Source organism: Sapajus apella, unplaced genomic scaffold, assembly GCF_009761245.1.
Source record: "Sapajus apella isolate SASKATOON/1434 unplaced genomic scaffold, GSC_monkey_1.0 scaffold44, whole genome shotgun sequence".
NCBI lineage: Eukaryota > Metazoa > Chordata > Mammalia > Primates > Cebidae > Sapajus > Sapajus apella.
Window position 1 is genome coordinate 10,678,791 of NW_022436984.1, and position 21,108 is coordinate 10,699,898.

General features: G+C 39.6%; 2 protein-coding genes across 4 annotated transcripts in view; one reads left to right on the forward strand and one right to left on the reverse strand.

Moving 5' to 3' along the window:
- Nucleotides 1–16,457, reverse strand: part of CEBPZ (CCAAT enhancer binding protein zeta) — a 27,871-nt gene extending 11,414 nt beyond the window's left edge. The window contains exons 1-9 of the mRNA XM_032239319.1: nucleotides 16,162–16,457; nucleotides 11,954–13,446; nucleotides 8,322–8,553; nucleotides 7,541–7,724; nucleotides 5,551–5,639; nucleotides 2,870–2,923; nucleotides 2,217–2,319; nucleotides 2,044–2,112; nucleotides 824–890 (exon numbers count right to left, since the gene is read on the reverse strand). Of these exons, the coding sequence (XP_032095210.1) occupies nucleotides 824–890; nucleotides 2,044–2,112; nucleotides 2,217–2,319; nucleotides 2,870–2,923; nucleotides 5,551–5,639; nucleotides 7,541–7,724; nucleotides 8,322–8,553; nucleotides 11,954–13,446; nucleotides 16,162–16,317 (2,447 nt within the window). The 5' untranslated portion in view covers nucleotides 16,318–16,457. The remainder of the gene's footprint in view (nucleotides 1–823; nucleotides 891–2,043; nucleotides 2,113–2,216; nucleotides 2,320–2,869; nucleotides 2,924–5,550; nucleotides 5,640–7,540; nucleotides 7,725–8,321; nucleotides 8,554–11,953; nucleotides 13,447–16,161) is intronic.
- NDUFAF7 (NADH:ubiquinone oxidoreductase complex assembly factor 7) overlaps nucleotides 16,372–21,108 on the forward strand; it is a 17,169-nt gene continuing 12,432 nt past the window's right edge. The window contains exons 1-3 of one of the 3 annotated variants that reach the window (XM_032239321.1): nucleotides 16,372–16,509; nucleotides 16,850–17,013; nucleotides 20,285–20,365. In XM_032239321.1, coding sequence (XP_032095212.1) covers nucleotides 16,443–16,509; nucleotides 16,850–17,013; nucleotides 20,285–20,365 — 312 coding nt within the window. In that variant the 5' untranslated portion in view covers nucleotides 16,372–16,442. Of the gene's footprint in view, nucleotides 16,510–16,849; nucleotides 17,014–17,403; nucleotides 17,496–20,284; nucleotides 20,366–21,108 lie in introns of those variants that run through there. The other 2 variants (XM_032239322.1, XM_032239323.1) reach the window with 2 other exon arrangements.

Here is a 21,108-nt window from a genome sequence, read left to right on the forward strand (position 1 = left end):
GCCATTTACAAATATAATCAAACCCTCAAAATTATTCATTCTAAATGATTTAAAAAAAGCCTAATTAGGCCACATGTGGTGGCTCACGCCTGTAATCCCACACTTTGGGAGGCCGAGGTGGGCAGATTATGAGGTCAGGAGTTTGAGACTAGTCTGGCCAATATGGTGACACCCTGTCTCAACTAAAAATACAAAAATTATCTGGGCATGGTGGCATGCACCTGTAGTCCCAGCTACACACGAGGCTGAGGCAGAATTGCTTTAACGCAGGAGGCAGAAGGTGCAGTTATCTGAGAGCCTGGGCGACAGAGCAAGACTCAAAAAAAAAAAAAAAAACCAAGCCAAATTAAACCTAATTAACTAGTCAACCAGATGAAATAAGAGGTACTTTACTACCAATATGGCATTCGGTAATAATACTAGTTGGTTTAGGACTTATTTCTATAGCAGTGCACTGAATTTTTCTGAATCTATTCTAAGGGCCATGGTTTGGAAAAATTACCCATGAGTTATCACTATATTAAACTAAGGTAGATTTTAAGTCTACAAAGAAAACTATTATAAAAAGAAATTAAAGGCTAAATTCCAAAAAGTCAAAAGCATAAAACAGAATTTATATGCTAAATCATTAACAAAACTACCAAATTTACTTTAGTTTTACTACGATATATTAAGATTAGCAAAATGACTGATTTATAAATTTCCTTAACAGACATATTCTTTGATCTTTTCAAAATATGCTGATGTTAATGAAGCATTTTATGAAATCTAAAAATTTAAATTTTAGCAGTTCCCCCAAATGAAACTATATTAAGTATAGTACCTGTGGAAAAACACTTCATCTACTGGTATTTGGCTTTCTTCTTTTGCAAGGAACTCTTTACTGTTCACTACAAAAATAAATTTAAACATTTTAACTTAATATAGCAATCCCCTTTATGTTACTCAAGCTCTTAAGACTAAATACAGCATATCTGTAATTCTAAAATCTCAAAATTGTGTGGAAGGTAGACAGAAGGGACCCTGCAGTGCAAGGGACAATCTCTGAAAAAGTCTAGGTGGAGAAGACCCAACATTTGAAACTTCACTGGCTACAGCATAAGGTACGCAGCCATCAGTGCAGTTACAAAGAACAACAGTTTTCCTACTGTTTTCCAATTGCAACCAGGACCCACATTTCAAGAGAAATAAAAAATTCAAAGAGTTCTTTTAATAAATCATCACTTTAAACTTGTCATTTTCAGCTCAAAAAATGACAGGCTTGCCATTAATGCGTGCCATTCTGGGAATAAACACAAAGTAAACAGAGTTTTCCTTTATACTGAGGAAAACTAAGAAATAAGGAACTGTAAGATATTAGTTTTACCTCTTCAGAATAAAACTTTCTGACTCATCCTGGGTAAAAGGAGATTTGGCTTTTAATTCTAACTTACTAACTTTGTTTATGTCCTTTTATATTTCTGGACCTCTGGGAAGTAAGTCATTCAAAATTAAACGAAATAAGGTCTATTTAACCCTAGTCTCTGAACAAAAGGGAGATGACTAGTATGCAAATGTTTGCTTTGAATAGAACAACAGATTCAGATCCAGAAGATGGCTACCGAATATAGAAGTAGGTTATTAACTAAGTTTAAAATGATGCTCTGTGACAAAACCTGCTGTGGGTTTTTGTGCTGCTAACCTCATATTAGAGCTTTAAGATGGTCTAATTGTGAACAATAATAATTATACACATAGGGCTTGTTGATGAAGCTATGGATGATAAAATAAAATGGTTATAACTGTCGAAGCTGGGTGATGGTAAGTGGTGATTCATCATACTATATTGTTTACTTCGGGTATGTTTCAAATTTGCTATAATAAAGTTTTTAAAAAGCCCAGTCAGATACAGTAGAGTTAAGAATACCTATTCTTGGAAAAAAAAAGATGGATAATGCTTTTGGTGCTCAAGTTTTATTCTCATAAATTAGAAGAAAGAATAACACAATTTACGCATTTTTGTCTTATATTGTCTTTTCAGTTTCAACTAAGTTTTATATTTACCAGCAAGAAGACGAATATCCTTAATAAAATGTTTTCTTTTCGGCTGCATCACAACACTGTCTGTGTTTTCTGAAATGTAAAATTATGACAGTATAATGCAAAACCTAGTTATAAGCTCATGTTTATTATGTATTAAAAATGAAAACCAAATAATGCACCAAACAGAAGCATACCTTTGCCTTTATGGGGCTTTGGATTTCGGTATACAAATCGATCCAAAAATCTCATTAAGGTGAAATCCTGCAACGGGTCCCCTGAGTACTGAATATAATTTCCCTAAAAAGTGGAGGGGGAATTTAAAAACTTAATTCAAATTATATCTGTGCATCCAGATAAGAAAAAAGAAGAAAAACGTAAGTTTCTATTACATTATACTGAAGACACAAATATACAATAAATGACTCTTCAAATATCTCTCATGCACATTTTACTTAAACACACAGACACATATACACACATATTCTAGGATGTACTGTTGATTTGATGGATAGACTAATAATAATGTTGGCCATCTAACCATAAATCAGGAACCAAACTCTGAAGTGGCAAACACAGCAAACGGGAAAGGGAGGCAGTCTTTCTCCAGGAGAGGAGCTAGAATGTAATAAATAACTTCTGTGGCTTTCTAATGTCTTATTGCTTCCATTCATCTCAGAGTGGGAAAAATTATCTGCTGCTCTGTACTAAACAAGTCACTGCTCCTTTATACGAGCAGTAAAATGTGCAAGATTCTCTCTGGTAGAGAAAACACTGTATGACCAATTATTGATTATCTAAAATAATATATTTTTTTCTTATTTCTCATCTTTTGCTATTTTAGACTCACCTGAAGGATGGTCTTTGCAAAAAGGGCCACAGAGGGATGAAAATGCACAGATAACTAAAAAGAAAAATGTGAATATCAGTATTTCTAAGGTTGACTCTTAATACTTATATTTACAGCTTATCTTAATATTTATAGCTTATTTAAGAAAATCTGGCTGGGTGCGGTGACTCACACCTGTAATCCCAGAACTCTGGGAGGCCCAGGCAGGCAGATCACTTGAGCCCAGAAGTTGAGACCAGCCTGGGAAATATGGTGAAATGCTATGTCTACAAAAAGTACACAAGTAGCCAGGGTGTGATGTTGCACACCAGTCCCAGCTACTCAGGCGGCTAAAGTGGGAGGAGGATTGCCTGGGCCCAGGAGGCCGAGGCTGTAGTGAGCCGAGATCGCACCACTGCACTCCAGCCTGGGTGACAGAGCGAGACTCTATCTCAACAGCAAAAAGAAAATGTAAAAATTTGAAATCTAAGCCAATACATTAGAAAAGTGCTTCTCAAAACATTTTGGTCTCAGGACCATTTATACCCTAAAAAACTAAAAATTTCACCAGTTTATATTTAACAGGGTTATCTATAGATATCTGTTATAAAAATAAACTTAAAGATTGTAAATTCTTACAGGTTCATTAAAAATAACAAAAAAGCCACTACATATTAATAAGTAGCATGTTTATGAAAAATCATTATACTTCAGAACAAAACATATAGCGAGTAGCATTATTTTACAGCTTTGTAAATCTCTTTAATGTCTGGCTTAACAGAGATAGTGGATTCTTTCTTCTGCTTCTGTATTCCATGTTGAAATATACATAGAATATCTGGCCTTACACGTGTGGAAAATAGTCTTTCACATAATTGTGAATTTTATTCTTCAGTACTATACCAAAGCCAAGGATTAGTTGTAATACGGAATCTGAAACCATATTCAATTAGCTTTTGGTATTTGCTACTTAAAATTGTTTGGTCTACTTTGAATCAATTGTTTATCCACTCAAGAGTTTTTAACATTTGAGTAGCATGGTGGCTCACGTCTATAATCCCAGCACTTTGGGAGGCTGAGGTAGGAGGATCACCTGTGGTCAGGAGTTCGAGACCAGCCTGGCCAACATGGCAAAACCTGGTCTGTGAGCTGGGCATGGTGACATGCTCCTGTATTGTGCCACTGCACTCTGGTCTGGGTGACAGAGCAAGGCTCTGTTAAAAAAAAAAAAAAAAAAAAGAATTTGTAACATTGTGCTTTGGTTATTAGAAAGAAAAATACCATATGCAGTCCTTCCAAATGTTGGCACATTTCTTTATACCTTATCACAAAAATCACATTGTTAAAAGCACTGACTTCATCAGTAAAGTTTTTATAAATTGAAAAACTGTCAAGCTCAAGACTGTGGTTACAAGATTTTTAAAATACTGCCAACTGTTTTGTTTCATTCATTTTCAAGAAAATGTCTCCCAAATACCTAAGCCTGAGTAACCAGTTTGTCCAACAGTCTTTCATGTAAGGGCAGCTAGATGAGCTTATAACAACTGGTAGGCACTTGTCCTTGAGACGTGACAACCTTCACACCTTATGTAGGCAGCAGAAGTATGTTATGCATACTTGCTATAAATGCACACAAAATGCTAAAACGACATGTACTTTAAAGTCAAGATACTAAAATCAGTAATTTTTCCTTTGTCATCATTCTTTAGTTATACCGGCTTTTTTTTAAACTGCATGTATATGGCAGTGATGAATACGATGGCTACTGATGCAGCTTGGTACTGTGTCTTTATTCAGGATAAGTGGCAGCAGTTTTACCCATAATTTCTTTTACAGTATCAGTGCCACTGTCAACACAGTGACAAAAACAAATAATGTAATGGTATTACTATGAAGAGAACTGTGACCTGGCAGACTCACTAAAAAGGTATCAGGAACTCTTAGGGGCCTGGCCACAGTTTTGAGAATAGCTGCATAGGAAGATACTTATTGGCTTTACTCAAGTCACAGAAAGGTTATTAGAAATATGAATTCCTAGGCCGGGCGTGGTGGCTCACGCCTGTAATCCCAGCACTTTGGGAGGCCGAGGCAAGTGGATCACGAGGTCTGGAGTTCAAGACCAGCCTGGCCAAGATGTTGAACCCCGTCTCTACTAAAAATATAAAAATTATCTGGGTACGGTGGCACGCGCCTGTAACTCCAGCTACTCAGGAGGCTGAGGCAAGAGAATCCCTTGAACCTGTGAGGCGGAGGTTGCAGTGAGCCGAGATTGCGCCACTGCACTCTAGCCTGGGTGACAGAGTGAGGCTCCATCTCAAAAAAAAAAAAAAAAAAAAAAAAAAAAAGAAATATGAATTCCTCTTATGAATTTAAAAAAGTAACTTTATTTGCAAAAAATTTTATCATATAACTTTTCAGAGATATCTAATGAATAAAGCAAAATTTATCTATTTTCTCAACTCTATATGCAATAACCTACCTACAAAAAGTAACACTTAGGACCCATGTATAACATCCTTATTTTACATGCACATTTAAGATTTTCTACAAAATGAACATCTCTCACAGTATCTTAAATGTGGACTTTTAATATCTATTAACACTTATGATTATCATAAAAAAAAAAACTTCAACGCATTATATCCACAACGGCAAAAATATACAGCACAAATGAATTAAAAGACAATTTGAAATTATTTTACCTTTTTGAGTTCCCAAAGACTTGTATTTTCAGCTCCACAGAACAATGGGTTTCTACTGAATGGATCATATTTTTTCAACTGTTTCCCACCTAGGAACAACAACAAAAAAATATGATTTCTCAAATGCTTTATTCCTAGCCCAAGAGGTCATTAAAATCACCACCGTTAATATTCTCAACAGACAGATATTTCTAATACTCTCAGTTAGCCAAGCAACTAGATTAAAAACTCCAAGCTCCCTCAAGAATTTATCTTGGTACTTGAGCTAGCATCTGCTCCTGAATAAACCAAGGAACATGTTTACCCAACCACTGAAAGCTCCCTTCAAGGCCAGGTGCAGTGGCTCACGCTTGTAATCACGGTACTTTGGGAGGCTGAGGCTGGTGGATCATTTGAGTCCAGGAGTTCGAGACCAGCCTGGGCAAAATTGTGAAACCCTGTCTCTTACAAAAAATACAACAAAAAAATTAGCCAGATGTGGTGGTGTGTGCCTGTAGTCCCAGCTATTTGGGAGGCTGAGGTGGGAGGATCACGTGAGTCCAGGATGTGGGAGTTGTAGTGTACCAAGACTGTATCATTGCGATCCAGCCTGGGTGACAGAGCAAGAGCCTGACTTCAAAATAAGTAAATAAAAGCTCCCTTCAAAACTTCTTTCTTGACTGGGCACAATGGCTCATACTTATAATCCCAGCACTTTGGGAGGCCAAAGTAGGAAGGTTGCTTGAGTCCAAGAGTTCGAGACCATCCTGGGCAACAGAGTGAGATCTCATCTCTACAAAAAATAAAATTAGCCAGACCTGGTGCTATGAGCCCGTAGTCCTGGCTACGTAGGAGGCTGAGGTGAGAGGATTGCTTGAGTTCAGGAGTTTCAGGCTGCAGTGAGCCTGGCCTGGGTGGAGCCTCCAAAGAAAACAAAACAAAAACCAAACAAAAAAACCCTAAATATCTCCCTTTTCCAAATGGTAACAAAAGGTGCCCATTTTTGGGTCAAAGAGGTCATAAACATTAAGATGGAAATAGTCTGAAGATGGGCTAAAGTCTTTTGGAGCTTTAGAGTGCTCCAAGTATTTGTCATTAAAGTATGCCCAGAAAAAATTTTCACTTGGAACACATCTGACATTATCTTTATGTTTTTAAACTCAGGATTAAAAAAAGTTAAAACAAAAGATTTTCAGAACAAACTACGAACTGACTATCTTACAACACACATGATCTTTATCCTTATAAAGAATTACTCCCTCAGTTTAGTCTTCAGGGAAACTGACGGATTCTCCTAAAAACTTTTCAGGCAGCTATCAGACTTCTCTTTTGTACTTCACAAATTGAAATTTGGAGATGAATTAATTTGACCGTGAGTCCCAAAGCAAGTTGAAGAAATGGGTCTGGCATCACATTTCTCAAACCTCAAGGCTAGTGCTTTCTTACAGCCTCAAATGAAGAGGCTGCATTTCTAAGATTTCTTTTGACTCTAATATTCTATTAATATATTTTTAATTTAGTTTGGTGTGTGTACAGGAAACCACTTAAAGTTTCTATCTTGAACAGAAACTTTTCTATTCCTAAAACATTACTTTAAGAAACTGTGGGCTGGGCACAGTGGCTCACGCCTGTAATCCCAGCACTCTGGGAGGCCGAGGAGGGAATATACCTGAGGTCAGGAGTTTGAGACCATCCTGACTAACATGGTGAAACCCCGTCTCTACTGAAAATACAAAAATTAGCTGGGTGTGGTGGCACATGCCTGTAATCCCAGCTACTTGGGAGGCTGAGGCAGGAAAATGGCTTGAACCTGGGAGGCGCAGGCTTCAGTGAGCTGACACTGGCCACTGCACTCCAGCCTTGGTGACAGAGTGAGACTCCATCTCAAAAAACAAATAAATAAAATAAATAAAATGGTATAAAATTTTGTAAATAAAATAAAACAGAAAATCAAAGAGAAACAAACTCCCTGGTTTAAAAATTCAAGAGAATAAAGATTTTAAAAACTTACCTTTCAAATTATCAAAGTGCACCCAGGAAGCAATCTCTGGTTTTCTGGTTTCTGTATCAGTTTGAGGAATAGTTTCTTCTGTCTCAAGTTTTTTCACCATCTCTGTTTCTTTGTCTGCATCAGTGAATTTTTCCATATCTTCATCATCGTTTGCATCAATAAAATTTTCTTCATCATCTGACTCCTAAAAGCATGGTTTCATAAATCTACATAAATCAACTGGAAATTGCAGAAAAGTCTGTGCTCCATTATGTGATGTAGAGTTTTACTTATTGCAATTCTGGTGAAACGTGAAAGTTGTAATAAGTAAAATGATGGCCATCAATGCTATTTACAACAAGAGAGGAGATCACATCTTTATTTCTAAACATAACAGTTAAGTTTTGAGCTAAGAACCCCTGAGCCTTAGGGACTCTATTACTTGAAAACAATTAGCCCTCAAGTAAATTTCTGACTTGTAAATAACCCTATGAGGTAGGTACTATTATTATTTCCATTTCATAGTTAAGGAAGAAGGCTTAAGAAGTCTACTAAGTTTTATAATCATGATAGCTTCTAGTGTAGTACAGTTTATTCCAAGTAGCAGAGTTGAGCAACATGCCCACCTTGTAAACTGCACAGCTGGTACTAAAATCTAAATCTAGGCTTGTCCTATTCCAGAACTCACACTCATATGCTTCAGAGAACTAGGTTATTATTATTTGAAGCAAAGAAAAACAAAACAAAAACAACCAATATAGTTCAGTACCCACTCAACTTAAAAACCAGTTGTAAAATATACCGGATGATCATCTAGTTGGCTTCTTAATCCTGGTTTTGCTTTAAGGATCTCAGACACAAGATATAAAGCTCCACATATAAATGGTGGCGTCTGCTGACAAGTAACTTGAAGTAACCTCTTCACAAAAGCCTTCACCCGGCGCAACACAATGTCAGCTTTCAGAGATTTGTAGACAAGGTTAAGAAACATAGCTTGCTTGGAACACATCATCAATCCTGGATCCAACATCTTCCTGTAAAACAAAACCAAGGTCAAATATTTATGTATAAAACCATCTCCACAACCAATGGTCACATATTAGAAATAGCTACTAACTTCATCTTAGGGATAACTTTGCTGCTTATTTTAGAACAAGAGACCCTGGCCTAAGAGGTAAAATAGAAGTCAATGACCAGAAAAGAAGGGATGATGATGGCACCAGGAAAAACCACCACCACCACCACCACCACCACCACCTCACAGGAATGAGAGTTTTTACTTATGTATGTGGTTTTCTTCTGTTTTCCAGTGTTTCTCTGTTTTCTACATCAACAGGGCACAGCCCTAACAGTATTTTTAGAACCCCACTAGAAAAGCTCATCTAAAACCAGACAATGAAAACTGACCCACGGAAGCAGAACATTAGGAGATCTGGGTTTTTGTCCTTGTATAACTACCTACTAGCAGGGTGATCAGAGGCACCCTCCTTATGGTTTTAGTGAAGACCACCGATAAAAAACAGAAAATTAAATTCTAAGGACTTTAGAGAACCTCTAGTCCAATGTACTAGCTGTGTAACATCCCTTTCATACACACTATTCTCACTGCCCAGAGTGCTTCTCCCCAACTCTCTGCATGTCCACAGTATCCAAAATAGGTTCTTCTATTAGTCTCTCAGTTTCATGCTTGTGTTCTTCACAGTTTCACAAACTTGGTTTCCCTGCCTTTCCCTTTTCTCCCAATGTCCAGTGGAATAGAGATTATACCTGTGTTATTCACTGTTGTAACCCCAGTGTTTGGCAGTCAGTACTTTTACATGACCGTTTCCAAAATACTTGAAACTATTTAGCTATTATGTGACTGTCTCTCTGTAATGTCTCTCTATTGTAGGCTGCTCTACTCTGATCTCATGATACTTTAAAAATTCTCTATCCTAGGTACTGAATCCTACAGATGTTCCCAACTGGTCTAGACCCCCAGATATTAGGACACCCAGAATTAACACAATCCTCCAGATTAGCTCTATTAACACCTGGAATCATTATTTCCTTTGTTTTAAGCACTTCCATTAATTTTTCCCACTAATACTAGAAATGAAAATACTTAAGCTTGGGAAGCACTTTCCTACTGCTCCGCATACTCAGTTTCCCCCCAACTGAGAAATAGCACCCTTTTGGTAATATTCTGAGATATTCCGGATTATTCAATTTTCTCTCTTTACATTTAAATTTGCCAACATTTCCATCCATTTTGCAGCTTATTTTTAAGCATACACTCCATCCCACATCAACAGGACCATTTGAGAAGAACTTAGAGACGTCTCTATCATTTGACGAAACATTTTCCTAAACTTTTTGATAAATCATATTTTTGCCAGCCAAATCATGTTATTTCTTTTATCCCTCAATTAACTAGGGGTTTTCTTAATATAAAGGATCTTAATAAAACCAAGAGCAAACAAATACTTTAAGAAGCCATAAAGGCCCGTTAAGAAACTCCACTTCTGAGAGTTCTTGGCAAATAGTAATTTGAAAAACTAAAAAATGTATTCTGATCCTCAGAGATGTTAGACTGTGATGTTGAATAGAAACAGAAAAATGTTTTCTAATAGACTCCAAACACTTTCCAAAAATTAAAAATTCCCATGACCCCCAAAAGTTCAAAATAATCAAACCACCCCCTTTCAAAAAAATGAAAACAAAAACAAAACTCAAGACCCCGAAACTTCTACATTTTCAGCCTTAGAACTCTTCAAATTAACAGTGATAAGTATCTATTACTTCAAAGAGTTGTGGAAAGGCTTCTGAGAGTTTTTTTTAGTGAACCAGAGCAATCAGTGCTATGAAATGTCATGAACTCTAAAGCAAGTGGACCTGGATTTGCCACCTAACTAAATTATTGTACCTCACAGGCTGGAGAGCTGTTAAGAGGATTACACTAAAGAAACATGTATGAGTACAAGTAATAAGGATAGCAGCCAACATTTCACATAGCACTATGTGTTAGGCACTGTTAAGCACTTAACACACATACAAAGATTACATGGGTTAACACACATAATTCCCCAACCTTCATTAAAGCCCCAGTTCTGTCATTTACAAGCTGTAGGACCTTGTGCAAGTTTCAAAATCTTCATAATAATCATGAGATAGGTGCTTCTATCTCCGTCCTACAGACACATCAACTTAGGCATGATAATATGGGATGGATTATATCTACCAATAGGTTTTTAGTGGGGATCAAGTAATTTGCCCAAAGTTACGCAGAAAACTAATGGCAGGGACTCAAACCCAAGCAGTGTGGCTTAAGTCTAAAATATTAACCACTACTCTACACTTTATCACAAGATACAGCTATGTAAAATTATAAAAATGAATTAGACGGAAATATATTAATTTCTTGAACACAGTTATGTTCAACTGTCTCTTGAACAGCTCCAAACTGTTTACACATGGCTAAAAATACGATGCCTGCCGGGCGCGGTGGCTCACGCCTGTAATCCCAGCACTTTGGGAGGCCGAGGCGGGTGGATCACGAGGTCAAGAGATCGAGACCATCCTGGTCAACACGGTGAAACCCCGTCTCTACTAAAACTACAAAAAAATTGGCTGGGCATGGTGGCACGTGCCTGTAATCCCAGCTACTCAGGAGGCTGAGGCAGGAGAATTGCCTGAACCCAGGAGGTGGAGGTTGCGGTGAGCCGAGATCGCGCCATTGCACTCCAGCCTGGGTAACAAGAGCGAAACTCCGTCTCAAAAAAAAAAAAAGAAAATACGATGCCCCAATGGGTGAGTTGCAAAATTCAGTAAACAAAACCTTAATCTTCATGAAAATTTAAAAAACCTCTGCACCCCCCAAAACTCTCTACTTAACATACTTTCTTGTTTACCCCAAATCCCCTCTCTGACACCTCCCTCAATATGAATGTAAGCACCTCGAGGGGTGGGATTTCTATTCATTGTGCCTCCTGTGCACCTAGATCATGGCACCATACTGCTTGTTGAATGAATTACTGTGTGAATGCATTCAACCGTGTGAAAGACAGCAGGGAAAACAAAGAACTGGAGAATGGGAAGAAGGAAACTGCAATTATATCTGCAATTTTATTTCTTTAATATCCCAAAAGATTTAAAAGTACAGCAAAAATATTAATTCTGAAATACTAGAATTCGGTGGTAGATAAAATTCTTTTGGGGATTTTTCTGTATTTTACAACTTCTCAAAACGAAAAATGTATTCAAAGCATCTAATATAATTTGTGCCCATCAGGGAAACAAAGATTAAGTGACTTACTTGAAGGTGGCGAGTAGCAAGCTGCTGAGGGGGCCTAATACCCAATTTTCTAACTCTCTCTTGAGCCACAGAAGGCACTGCTTGTGCTGTACTACATCAAGTTATACTTCACATCACATATTGAAATGGTATGCTCTTACCTGTATAATGCTGTGTAATATCGATCTGATATTGTCTGCTGAGAATTCATTACTTGGAAAAGCAACATTAAAGCCTGCACACTGGTATTAAAATTCACAACATGCAACACTTTAAACAGTGTATCCACCTGCTCCCTCACTTTGTCATCACCAGTCTGGGAATAAGGGTATGCCCTATTCACACCTGTTAAAAGGGCACTAAGCATTTTTGATTCAATATCTTTTTTCTTGATACAAGTCTGAAAAAAGCAAAAGTAAATAGTTATTAATTTGTTAGCCAGTTCACTTTCTTCATGGGAGAGGGCCATCTGATTTAAAAAGCAAATTGCATAATATTGAGCTTTGGAGCTGATATTTGAGCGGAAGAGTAGCCTTTCAACTTCACCACACACAACTCCTTTCATATTGGGATGTTTACAAAGTAATGTCTCTAACAGATGGGAGGCTTTTGTGGCAATTCTGTTCTGAGGATCTCCCAGTTTATTTACCACTTGCACAAGAAGAGCCTTTTCTTCCTCAGGCTTGTTACAAAGCAGCTCATGAGCCACAGTAAGGGCTCGAGTTTTAGTGGTTACTAATGTATCATGACTTAAAGTTTCTAAGACCTGCACAAATTCAGCCACTAAGTGTTTCAGCTGGTGTTCAAAATACCATAATATCAGTCTTCTATCTCTTGAGTCCTTGTTGCCACTGGACAACTGTTCGAGTTTGTCAAAAGGATGCTGGCTGAAAATCCTCAGCTTCCGATTGTCTGGCAAAAGGTCTGTTATGAGCAACTCTTTGAAAGTATCCAAGGCCATGAGGCATTGCTGTTTGCTGCCCTTCTTTTTAACAAGGTTCACAAGAGTTTCTACAAACTGAAGTGTGTGAATGGCATCATCTTGAATAAGAAGAATCATGGCTGCCATCCTGTCACCTAGTGTCCCTGATGACACAATTGCCTTCATCCAGGTAGAAGAGGCTCCCTTTTGACTATTTGTCTTACTTTTGAATAAGTTGATTTCATGCTCATACAGCTTCTGAGCAAGGGTTTTGTAGTCAGACACAATATCCTGAGGCTGGGGTTTCAAAGAATATTCATTGCTATACTCCAGATCATACCATTTGCCTCCAGGCTTAAGCAACAAAGTCTGTCTCTCAAAAAATTCAAAGATGTTCTGTTTCTCTTTCTTTACTTTCGGTGTGGTATAGCCGTTCTCATCAGAATGTGGTTCTGGCGTATTCTTATTTTTCACCTTATTAACTGGTGTCCTTTGACCTTCTGCTGCATTTTTGTTATTTATTTTAGGTATTTTTACTTCTTTTTTGCTGAAATTTTCTTTTTTAGCTGGTTCATCTTCTTCGATTAAGCAAGCTTTTGTATACTTGGCCAAATTAAGATTTTGAATAAATGCTTCCAATTCACCTTGTTGAAGATCATCAATTGCTCCTTTTTTGCCTCCATCGATCACTTCCTCATTCTCATCCAAAGTAGCCAGCATAAGGTAATCTTGCTGCATAAAAATGTAAGTTAAAAATACATTACGAATGTGAAAAATAAAACCATAAAATAATAGGAAATACAATATAATTTTTAAAATAATTTCAGAACAGGAAAAAATCCTTTCAAAGTTGACATAAAATTCAGGGTCCACAAAGGAAAATCATTCCCTCTCTTTCTTTTACACACACACACACACACACACACACACACACACACTCTTTTTCATTTTGATATAGGAAAAAAGACAAATTATAAACTGGAAAAAAAATACAAGCAACTCACAGCAAGACTCTGTCTCAAAAAACAAACAAACAAACAAACAAAATCCACCACAACAAAGTAATTGGGTTTAATGCCTTAATATAAAAGTCTCTACACATCAGTAAGTGGCAACCCAAAAGAAAAATGTGCAAAGGATACGAAAAGTTCATAGAAAAAAAAGTGTTCTTTAAAAATATGAAAAGATGCTCAACCTCACTGACATTTAGAGAAATCCACATTAAAACCACAATGAGACATCCATCTTTTAATTTATCAGATGAACAAAGATACATTTATGAAAGGCGGTGCTGGAAAAGGGGTGGGGGAAAGGGCACTTTCATACATGGTTGATGTGAGTGTAAACTGACACAACCTCCATGGAGGACAATTTGTCAACTCCAATCAAAACTATTTAATACAAGGCACACATCCATTGACCCAGCAGCTTCATTTCTAAAAATTATTTGAGACGGGGTCTTGCTCTGTTGTCCAGGCTGGAGTGCAGTGGCATGACCATGGCTGACCTGCAGCCTCAACCTCCCAGGCTGAAGGGATCCTCCAGCCTCAGCCTGTAGCTGAAACTACAGACATGTGCTCCCATGCCTAGCTATTTAAAAAAAATTTTTTTTTTTTTTTTTTGTAGAGATGAGATCTCCTTATGTTGCCCAGGCTGGTCTCAAACTCCTGGGTTCAAGGTATCCTCCTACCTCAGATTCCTAAAGTGCTGGGATTACAGGTGTGAACCACACTGTGCCTGGACCGTTTCTACAAATTAGACTACATATATACTTATAAAAGTGGGGAAAAATTATGTTTAAAGTTATTAACTGTAGCATTATTTAAAATAGTGAAAGACTGTCAACATTTTTTTTTTTTTTGAGATGGAGTCTCGCTCTTGATGCCCAGGCTGGATGCAGTGGCGTGATCTCGACTCACTGCAACCTCCACGCCTCTTGGGTTCAAGTGATTCTCCTGCCTCAGCCTCTCCAGTAGCTGGGATTACAGGCGCCCGCCAACATGCCCAGCTAATTTTTGTATTTTTAGTAGAGGTAGGGTTTTGCCATATTTGCCAGGCTGGTCTTGAACTCCTGACCTCAGGTGATCCACCCGCCTCTGCCTCCCAAAGTGCTGGGATTACAAGCGTGAGCCGACGTGCCCGGCCACTGGCAACAATTTAAATATCCAAATAAATGTATGGTTAGATAAATTAAGACGGACAAAATGATTTATGCAGCCATATCAATGACACAGAACTTTATGCACTGATATAGAAGGACCTCTAAGACGGAAAAGAAAGCAAAATGTAGAGACAGGTATATATACATATGGTACCATTTGTGTAAAAAATAATACACGCGTCTGTATATGCTTGAAAAGGTATATAATAGCCCTAGAAGATATAAAATACACTTGTAAAAATAATTGCTTTCTATCAGGGAAATCGTATGGCTAAGATAAAAGTGGAAAAATCTGACTTTTCACTATATATCTTTTTAAGTTTGTATCACGTGTATCATGTGTATATATTACCTATTCAAAACTAAAATATAAACAAGCACGGAGCAAACTGTGAATTTGCCTATCTCTAACCAAACCCTCTACCCTGAAAGTCCAGTCTTCAAACAAAATAATATTAAAAACAAAGTTAATTTCTGTCCCTTATCTGCTTAAAATCTTCCAGTGGTTTTGCATCAAACTCGGAGCAAAAGCCTGCCCTCTTACCCCTTGGACCTCATTTCTTACTATTTTCCCCTACCTCACTTTGCCTCAGTTACACTGGCATTTTGGCTGCTTATGGGGTAGGTTAGGCACACTTCGGCCTGTCTTTCCATTTGCAGCTCCAACTGAATGGAATGTCACATGGCTCACCCTTTCTTCTTCTTTAGGATTCTGCTCAAACGTCTCACTGATGTATTCGTCGATCACATTTAAAACTAACGCGCTCCCACTCCTTATCGTCCTTCCTTGTTTTATTTTTTCCATAGCACTATCCCGCGTCTGCTGTACTACGTATTTAGAAGTTTGTTTACAGTTCTCTCCATTAATTAGGATGTTCCAAAAAAGAGGGCTTCTGGAGCATACAGTGACACGGGCATGCATCCTATGAGAACAGAATTGAAAATTCCAATACCACTGGTGTTCAAAACACTCACACCACAAGATCCGGACCAAGAAAAGCTACTCTCCGACCTGATGGAGTGATGGTTACACTACGTCAATAAAATGAGAGTATCGCCTACATCTTAAGAAAGGCCAGAGAATTCAACGTTCAATGTGAAACTTTTCTTTTGTAAACAGCAGTGGAAACCAGCGTGGGAAGCGCACCGAACACATGCTTCCGAGGCTGGGATCTGGGTCCTGGAGGCCCGCGCTTTACGCCGCTCGGAAGCAGCGGTGCAGTCAGCCTAGCCACACTCGGGACTCCCCACGCCTGACCCCTTTCCCCGAAGCCCGCGGTTGTTACCTTGGTGCCTCCAAGCCGTAACACTTCCTCCAGGGAGAACCCATTCTCGGCTTCACTAGGATCATCCTCGACCTCCTCGTCCGGATCTCCTACCGCCTCCTCGGGGCGCCAAGGCCTCTTGGCATGAAACTCCAAAGGCTTCTTGGCTGCCGCCATGACTGGCAGAGCACTCGCGCGTGGAACTCGGCTTACTTCCGCTCGGCCCGTTACGTACTTCCTGCCGGGCGTGTCTTCTCCCGGAAATAGTCTAAGCTCTAGTTCCTGGCGGAGCGAGCCAGCTTATGAATTTCGGCATGAGTGTCTTGGTGCGGTCAGGTGTGGGGCCGCTGTGCGCTCTGGCGCGCGCAGGTAAGCGTCAGTCCGCTGGAATCCCGGTTGCCGTGGAAAGGCGTGAGGTGCCTTCCTCAGCTCCTCAGTTGGGAGCTCCGGGACATTAAGGGCTCGGGGGCACACTTCCACCTTGAAGGTACCTTGGGCTGGAAAGGGCCCGGTACAGACGCGATGGGGCTGCGTGGTCGTGGGCAAGTGGGGGCTTTCTCTGCGCCCTGTGGGCGTGCTAAGCATAGCCCGCGGTCTGCGATGGGGCGAGATTGAGGGTTCACGAAGCTGCTTTGAAAACGCTAAGGCTGCTTGCGCTCGTGAATATTAAGATTTATCATGGGACCTGTTTAATTTGTGTTTTTCGCAGCCATTCCCTCTATTTGGAGAGGGAAATACTTCAGCTCCGGGAATGAGCCTGCAGAAAACAACCTGGTGACGCCGATGCTGAGGCATCTTATGTACAAAATAAAGTCCACTGGCCCTATCACTGTGGCCGAGTACATGAAGGAGGTGTTAACTAACCCAGTCAAGGTATGGGTCGGGTATCCCGAAGACTAGGCCCTCTCTAGCTGATTTGCGAAGTGCGAGCCAGGAGGGAGAGGCCCGAAGGTCCTCAGCCCAGGCAGTGGGGGTGCCTGCCAGGGAAAGAGCCGTTTCTGAGAACCTGGGGACAGATAATTTGTCAATTGGTTAAGGCTGGCTCAAGTCAGAGTCAGTGCCAATAAAGAGGACAGGACACGGTCCAAGAGTGTTTAGGAGACAGAATGTAGCTTATTGGATTTATGATGCGTAAAGGATGACTTTCCTATCTTGGCTATGGTAGGTGGTGTGGATTCATTGCTTTGGGAGCAGGGAATGCAGCAGGAGGAAGGATGGAGAGTTCAGTCTGATATATGAATTTGAAGTGTGTCGTTCTCTTAGGTGGAAATCTCCAACAGGCAACAGGAAATAAGAATTTATTGCCTGGAAAGTTGTGTTGAAATGGCCTCAGCTGGCATCGGAGACATGTGCTGGTGAGAATGCAGTCTGTGTCTTCACTGTTCTAGGATTAAGCACAATCACAGCTTTCTGAACCACATTACCTTGCCTGTTCTACAGACCCATTTGGTGAAAGCCTGTAGTCCTTTATTTTAGAATATTTCACCTTTTGTTGGGTTGAAATATGACCTCTGTGGAATTCTGGGGTTGGTTTCGTCATTGCTGTTGGATATGGTGACATGACTCGTGTCGAGGTTTACCCAAGGCCAGTGTCTTTCTTTCAGTGCCGGTGAGCAGGGCTACAAGATAGGTGGCTTAGCCTAGTGTGGTGGTAGGAGAAATAGAAGAGGGTGGTTTAGAAATGGACTGACAGCATTTTGCCGTGGATTGAGTGATGGAACGGAGGAATCAAGACTGATTCGTAGTTTTAGCTTGAGCAATTGGGTGATGATGGTACCTTCGATTGAGATTAAGACAGACAGGACCAGGTTTGGAGGAGTACTGGGGAGAAGGCCTACAGTGGGAGCTGCATTTTATACATATTTTGTTAGCAATGACATCCAGGTGGAGATAGAAAGTTGACAGTTGGCTGTAAGAGTCTGATGTTCAGAAGAAAGATTGGGCAGGCATATATACATTTGCTTGTCATCAGTATATAAGTGATATTTGAAGCCAAAGAACCAGGGAGAGTGTATGGAGAGAAAGGAAGGTTTCCCAACATTGAGACTTAGGGTAACTCTAAAATTTAAGAGGACCCTTTAATAGAAATCAGGGGTTTCATAAAGCTGGATGGAAAAAATATGACACCTTTATTTTCACTAACTTTCAACTGAAATTTAGCATTTCTTCAATTATGAACATACACAGCAACCAGTAGCATCAGCAATACTTGTGACTTTGTCATCTGTGGAGATCGTTGGTATTTTCTTATCATAATACAGTGATCACAGGCATCTCAGAATATCATTGTGCTCATCCTTCAAAATTTTGTTAATTATTGGGTCTTTGGCTTGATTATGTGCTTTTTTTTTTTTTTTTTTTTTTTTTTTTTTAAAAAAGACGGGGTTTCACCATGTTGGTCAGGCTGGTCTTGAACTCCTGACCTCAGGTGATCCGCCTGCCTTGGCCTCCAAAGTGCTTGGATTACAGGTGTGAGCCACCACGCCCGGCCTGTTTGGTTTTTTTTTTGAGACAGAGTCTCACTCCGTCGCCCAGGCTGGAGTGCAGTGGTGTGATCTCAGCTCAGTGCAGCCTCCGCCTCCTGGGTTCAAAGGATTCTTGTGCCTATATGCTTCCACACCTGGCTAGGTTTTTTCTATTTTCAGTAGAGATGGAGTTTTGCCTTGTTGGCCAGACTGGTCTTGAACTCCTGGCCTTATGTGATCTGCCTGTCTTGGCTTCCCAAGGTGTGGGGATTATAGGCGTGAGCCACTGTGCCCAGCCTGATTATGATTTTTAATGCACTAGTAAAGAAGTATATGTATCACATTAAAAAAAAAAGTGTGATACATTTTTTCAGATATTTGTTTTGTAGTTCTATGCATTTAGAAGCACTCTGTGAAGGGGCCTATAGGCTTCCCTGGACTACCAGGGTGGTTCATAATAAATAAGGGTAAATATCCCTATCATGTTTCCTTGTGAATGGAAGTAGAAAGCTTAGAAGGAGACATGTATAGAATGAAAAACTTTTTTTAAAGATAGCAGTGACTTGATTTATTTTGAATGCTGAAGGGGGAAAGTTGAAGCTGGCAGAGAGAGGGGGATGATTAACAGGATCCATGGGAGTTGTATGAGGAATAGCAGTCCAGAGCACAGGTGGAGGGATTAGGTTTGGATAAGAGGAGAAGGGGAAGGTATTTCATTCTTTGAGTCCCCAGGAACAGATGGGATTAGGTGGAGGCCAGGTGGGATTGGGAAGCTGAGGAAGTTGTATTTTATAATATTCTTTAATTCCTGAGTGAGGCCGAGGCCCATGTCACCTGTGGTTAGGTGGTAGAATAGGAGCTTTAAAAGCATAGGAAATTTTAAACACAACTCTTGAGTGTTTCTTGAAGGTTAGGCATCATGCTAAAACTTGAGATATGAAGATAAGTAAGGCATGATCTTCTTCAGCAAACAACAATACTTTGTGGTGAAGAACATAGACAAATAAGCTCAGCAAAGGTGGCGCTGGATTTGGCCTTAGGTTGGAGGGCCAGAGGAGGTCAACAAGGTGGCATTTGAGCAGATTCAGAGGATGAGTATAAGACTTAGGGAGCGATGAAAGGGGAGAAGGACGAGGATTCGCAGTGGCATGGACATCTGGACAAGCAAGGCTAATTAAAAAAACCCTTTTTCTGTAGCTATAATATTCATGTGGAAAAGTTCATAAATCACAAGTTTATAGCTCAATGAATTTTCTCAAAGCAAAAGCTCTTGTGTAACCAGTACCCAAATCAAGAAACAGAACATCAGCAGCAGGCCGAGCTCTTATGCGAGACAGAAAGTGTTAGAATTTGGAGAGGAGGCTGGAGGAGTCGGCAGGGTCTTACTGTGTTGCGTGTGGGAGTGGGGAGGGGAGGAAGGGTGTGGAGTGCAGAGATGGACGTTCCGTGACTTCTGCCTTTACGGTCAAGGTGTAATTGTTTTTCTGCTAGTTTTGTAAAATGACTATCACTTCGTAAAATTTGGGTAAAGACACCGTGTTTCCCTTGCTTATTTAGAGGAGAGAACTTTCTTACTAAATAATTATTTCACTTTTACATTATTTAAGATTTTGGAGGGGTGTTTTAAAAAGCCTTATTTGAAAATTAATTTTTTTTCTCTGTTTTCTCTTTTTACTCAGGGTTATTACGTGCACCGTGACATGCTAGGTGAAAAAGGAGATTTCATTACTTCACCTGAAATAAGTCAGATCTTTGGAGAGGTAATATTCAATGTGAAGTATGAATGAAGCTACTACAAACATTTGAGAGCAGATAAAATTGTATTATTCTATAGACGTGTTCTACAGCTTTTTTGTGATTCATCAAAAGTTTTTATAGTAGTCTATGTACCGAGGGAATAGAGAGGCAATGGAGGGGAAGACAATGGTAGAGTAATTGAAAAGTTTATACTTCACTGTAGGAAGGGAAATGGAGAAGTAAGAGGGACCAAGAGAAAGAGAAGGAAAAGAGGGGATCATAAAGAGGATGGAAAAAAGAGAATCAGATGATACCAGAGAATGGAAGAAGGAAGAGAGACAAAAGGAAAGGTGAATAAAGAAGTAGAGAATGCCCAAGAAGGAAGAGAGAAAAGATAAAAAAGAGCACTGAAGAATTAGTGGAATTAAGATAAGCTCTAAAGCTCCCAGTCATGATTTTGGCCATAGCTACAGTAAAAGTCTTCTTTTATTTATTTATTTATTGAGACAGAGTTTTGCTTATGTTGCCCAGGCTGGAGTGCAATGACGTGATCTTGGCACACTGCAACCTTCCGCCTCATGAGTTCAAGGGATTCTCCTGCCTCAGCCTCCTGAGTAGCTGGGATTACAGGCATGGTACATGCCTGGCTAATTTTATATTTTTACTAGAGATGGGGTTTCTCCATATTGGTCAGGCTGGTCTCGAACTCCTGACCTCAGGTGATCTGCCCGCCTCAGCCTCCCAAAGTGTTGGGATTACAGGCCAG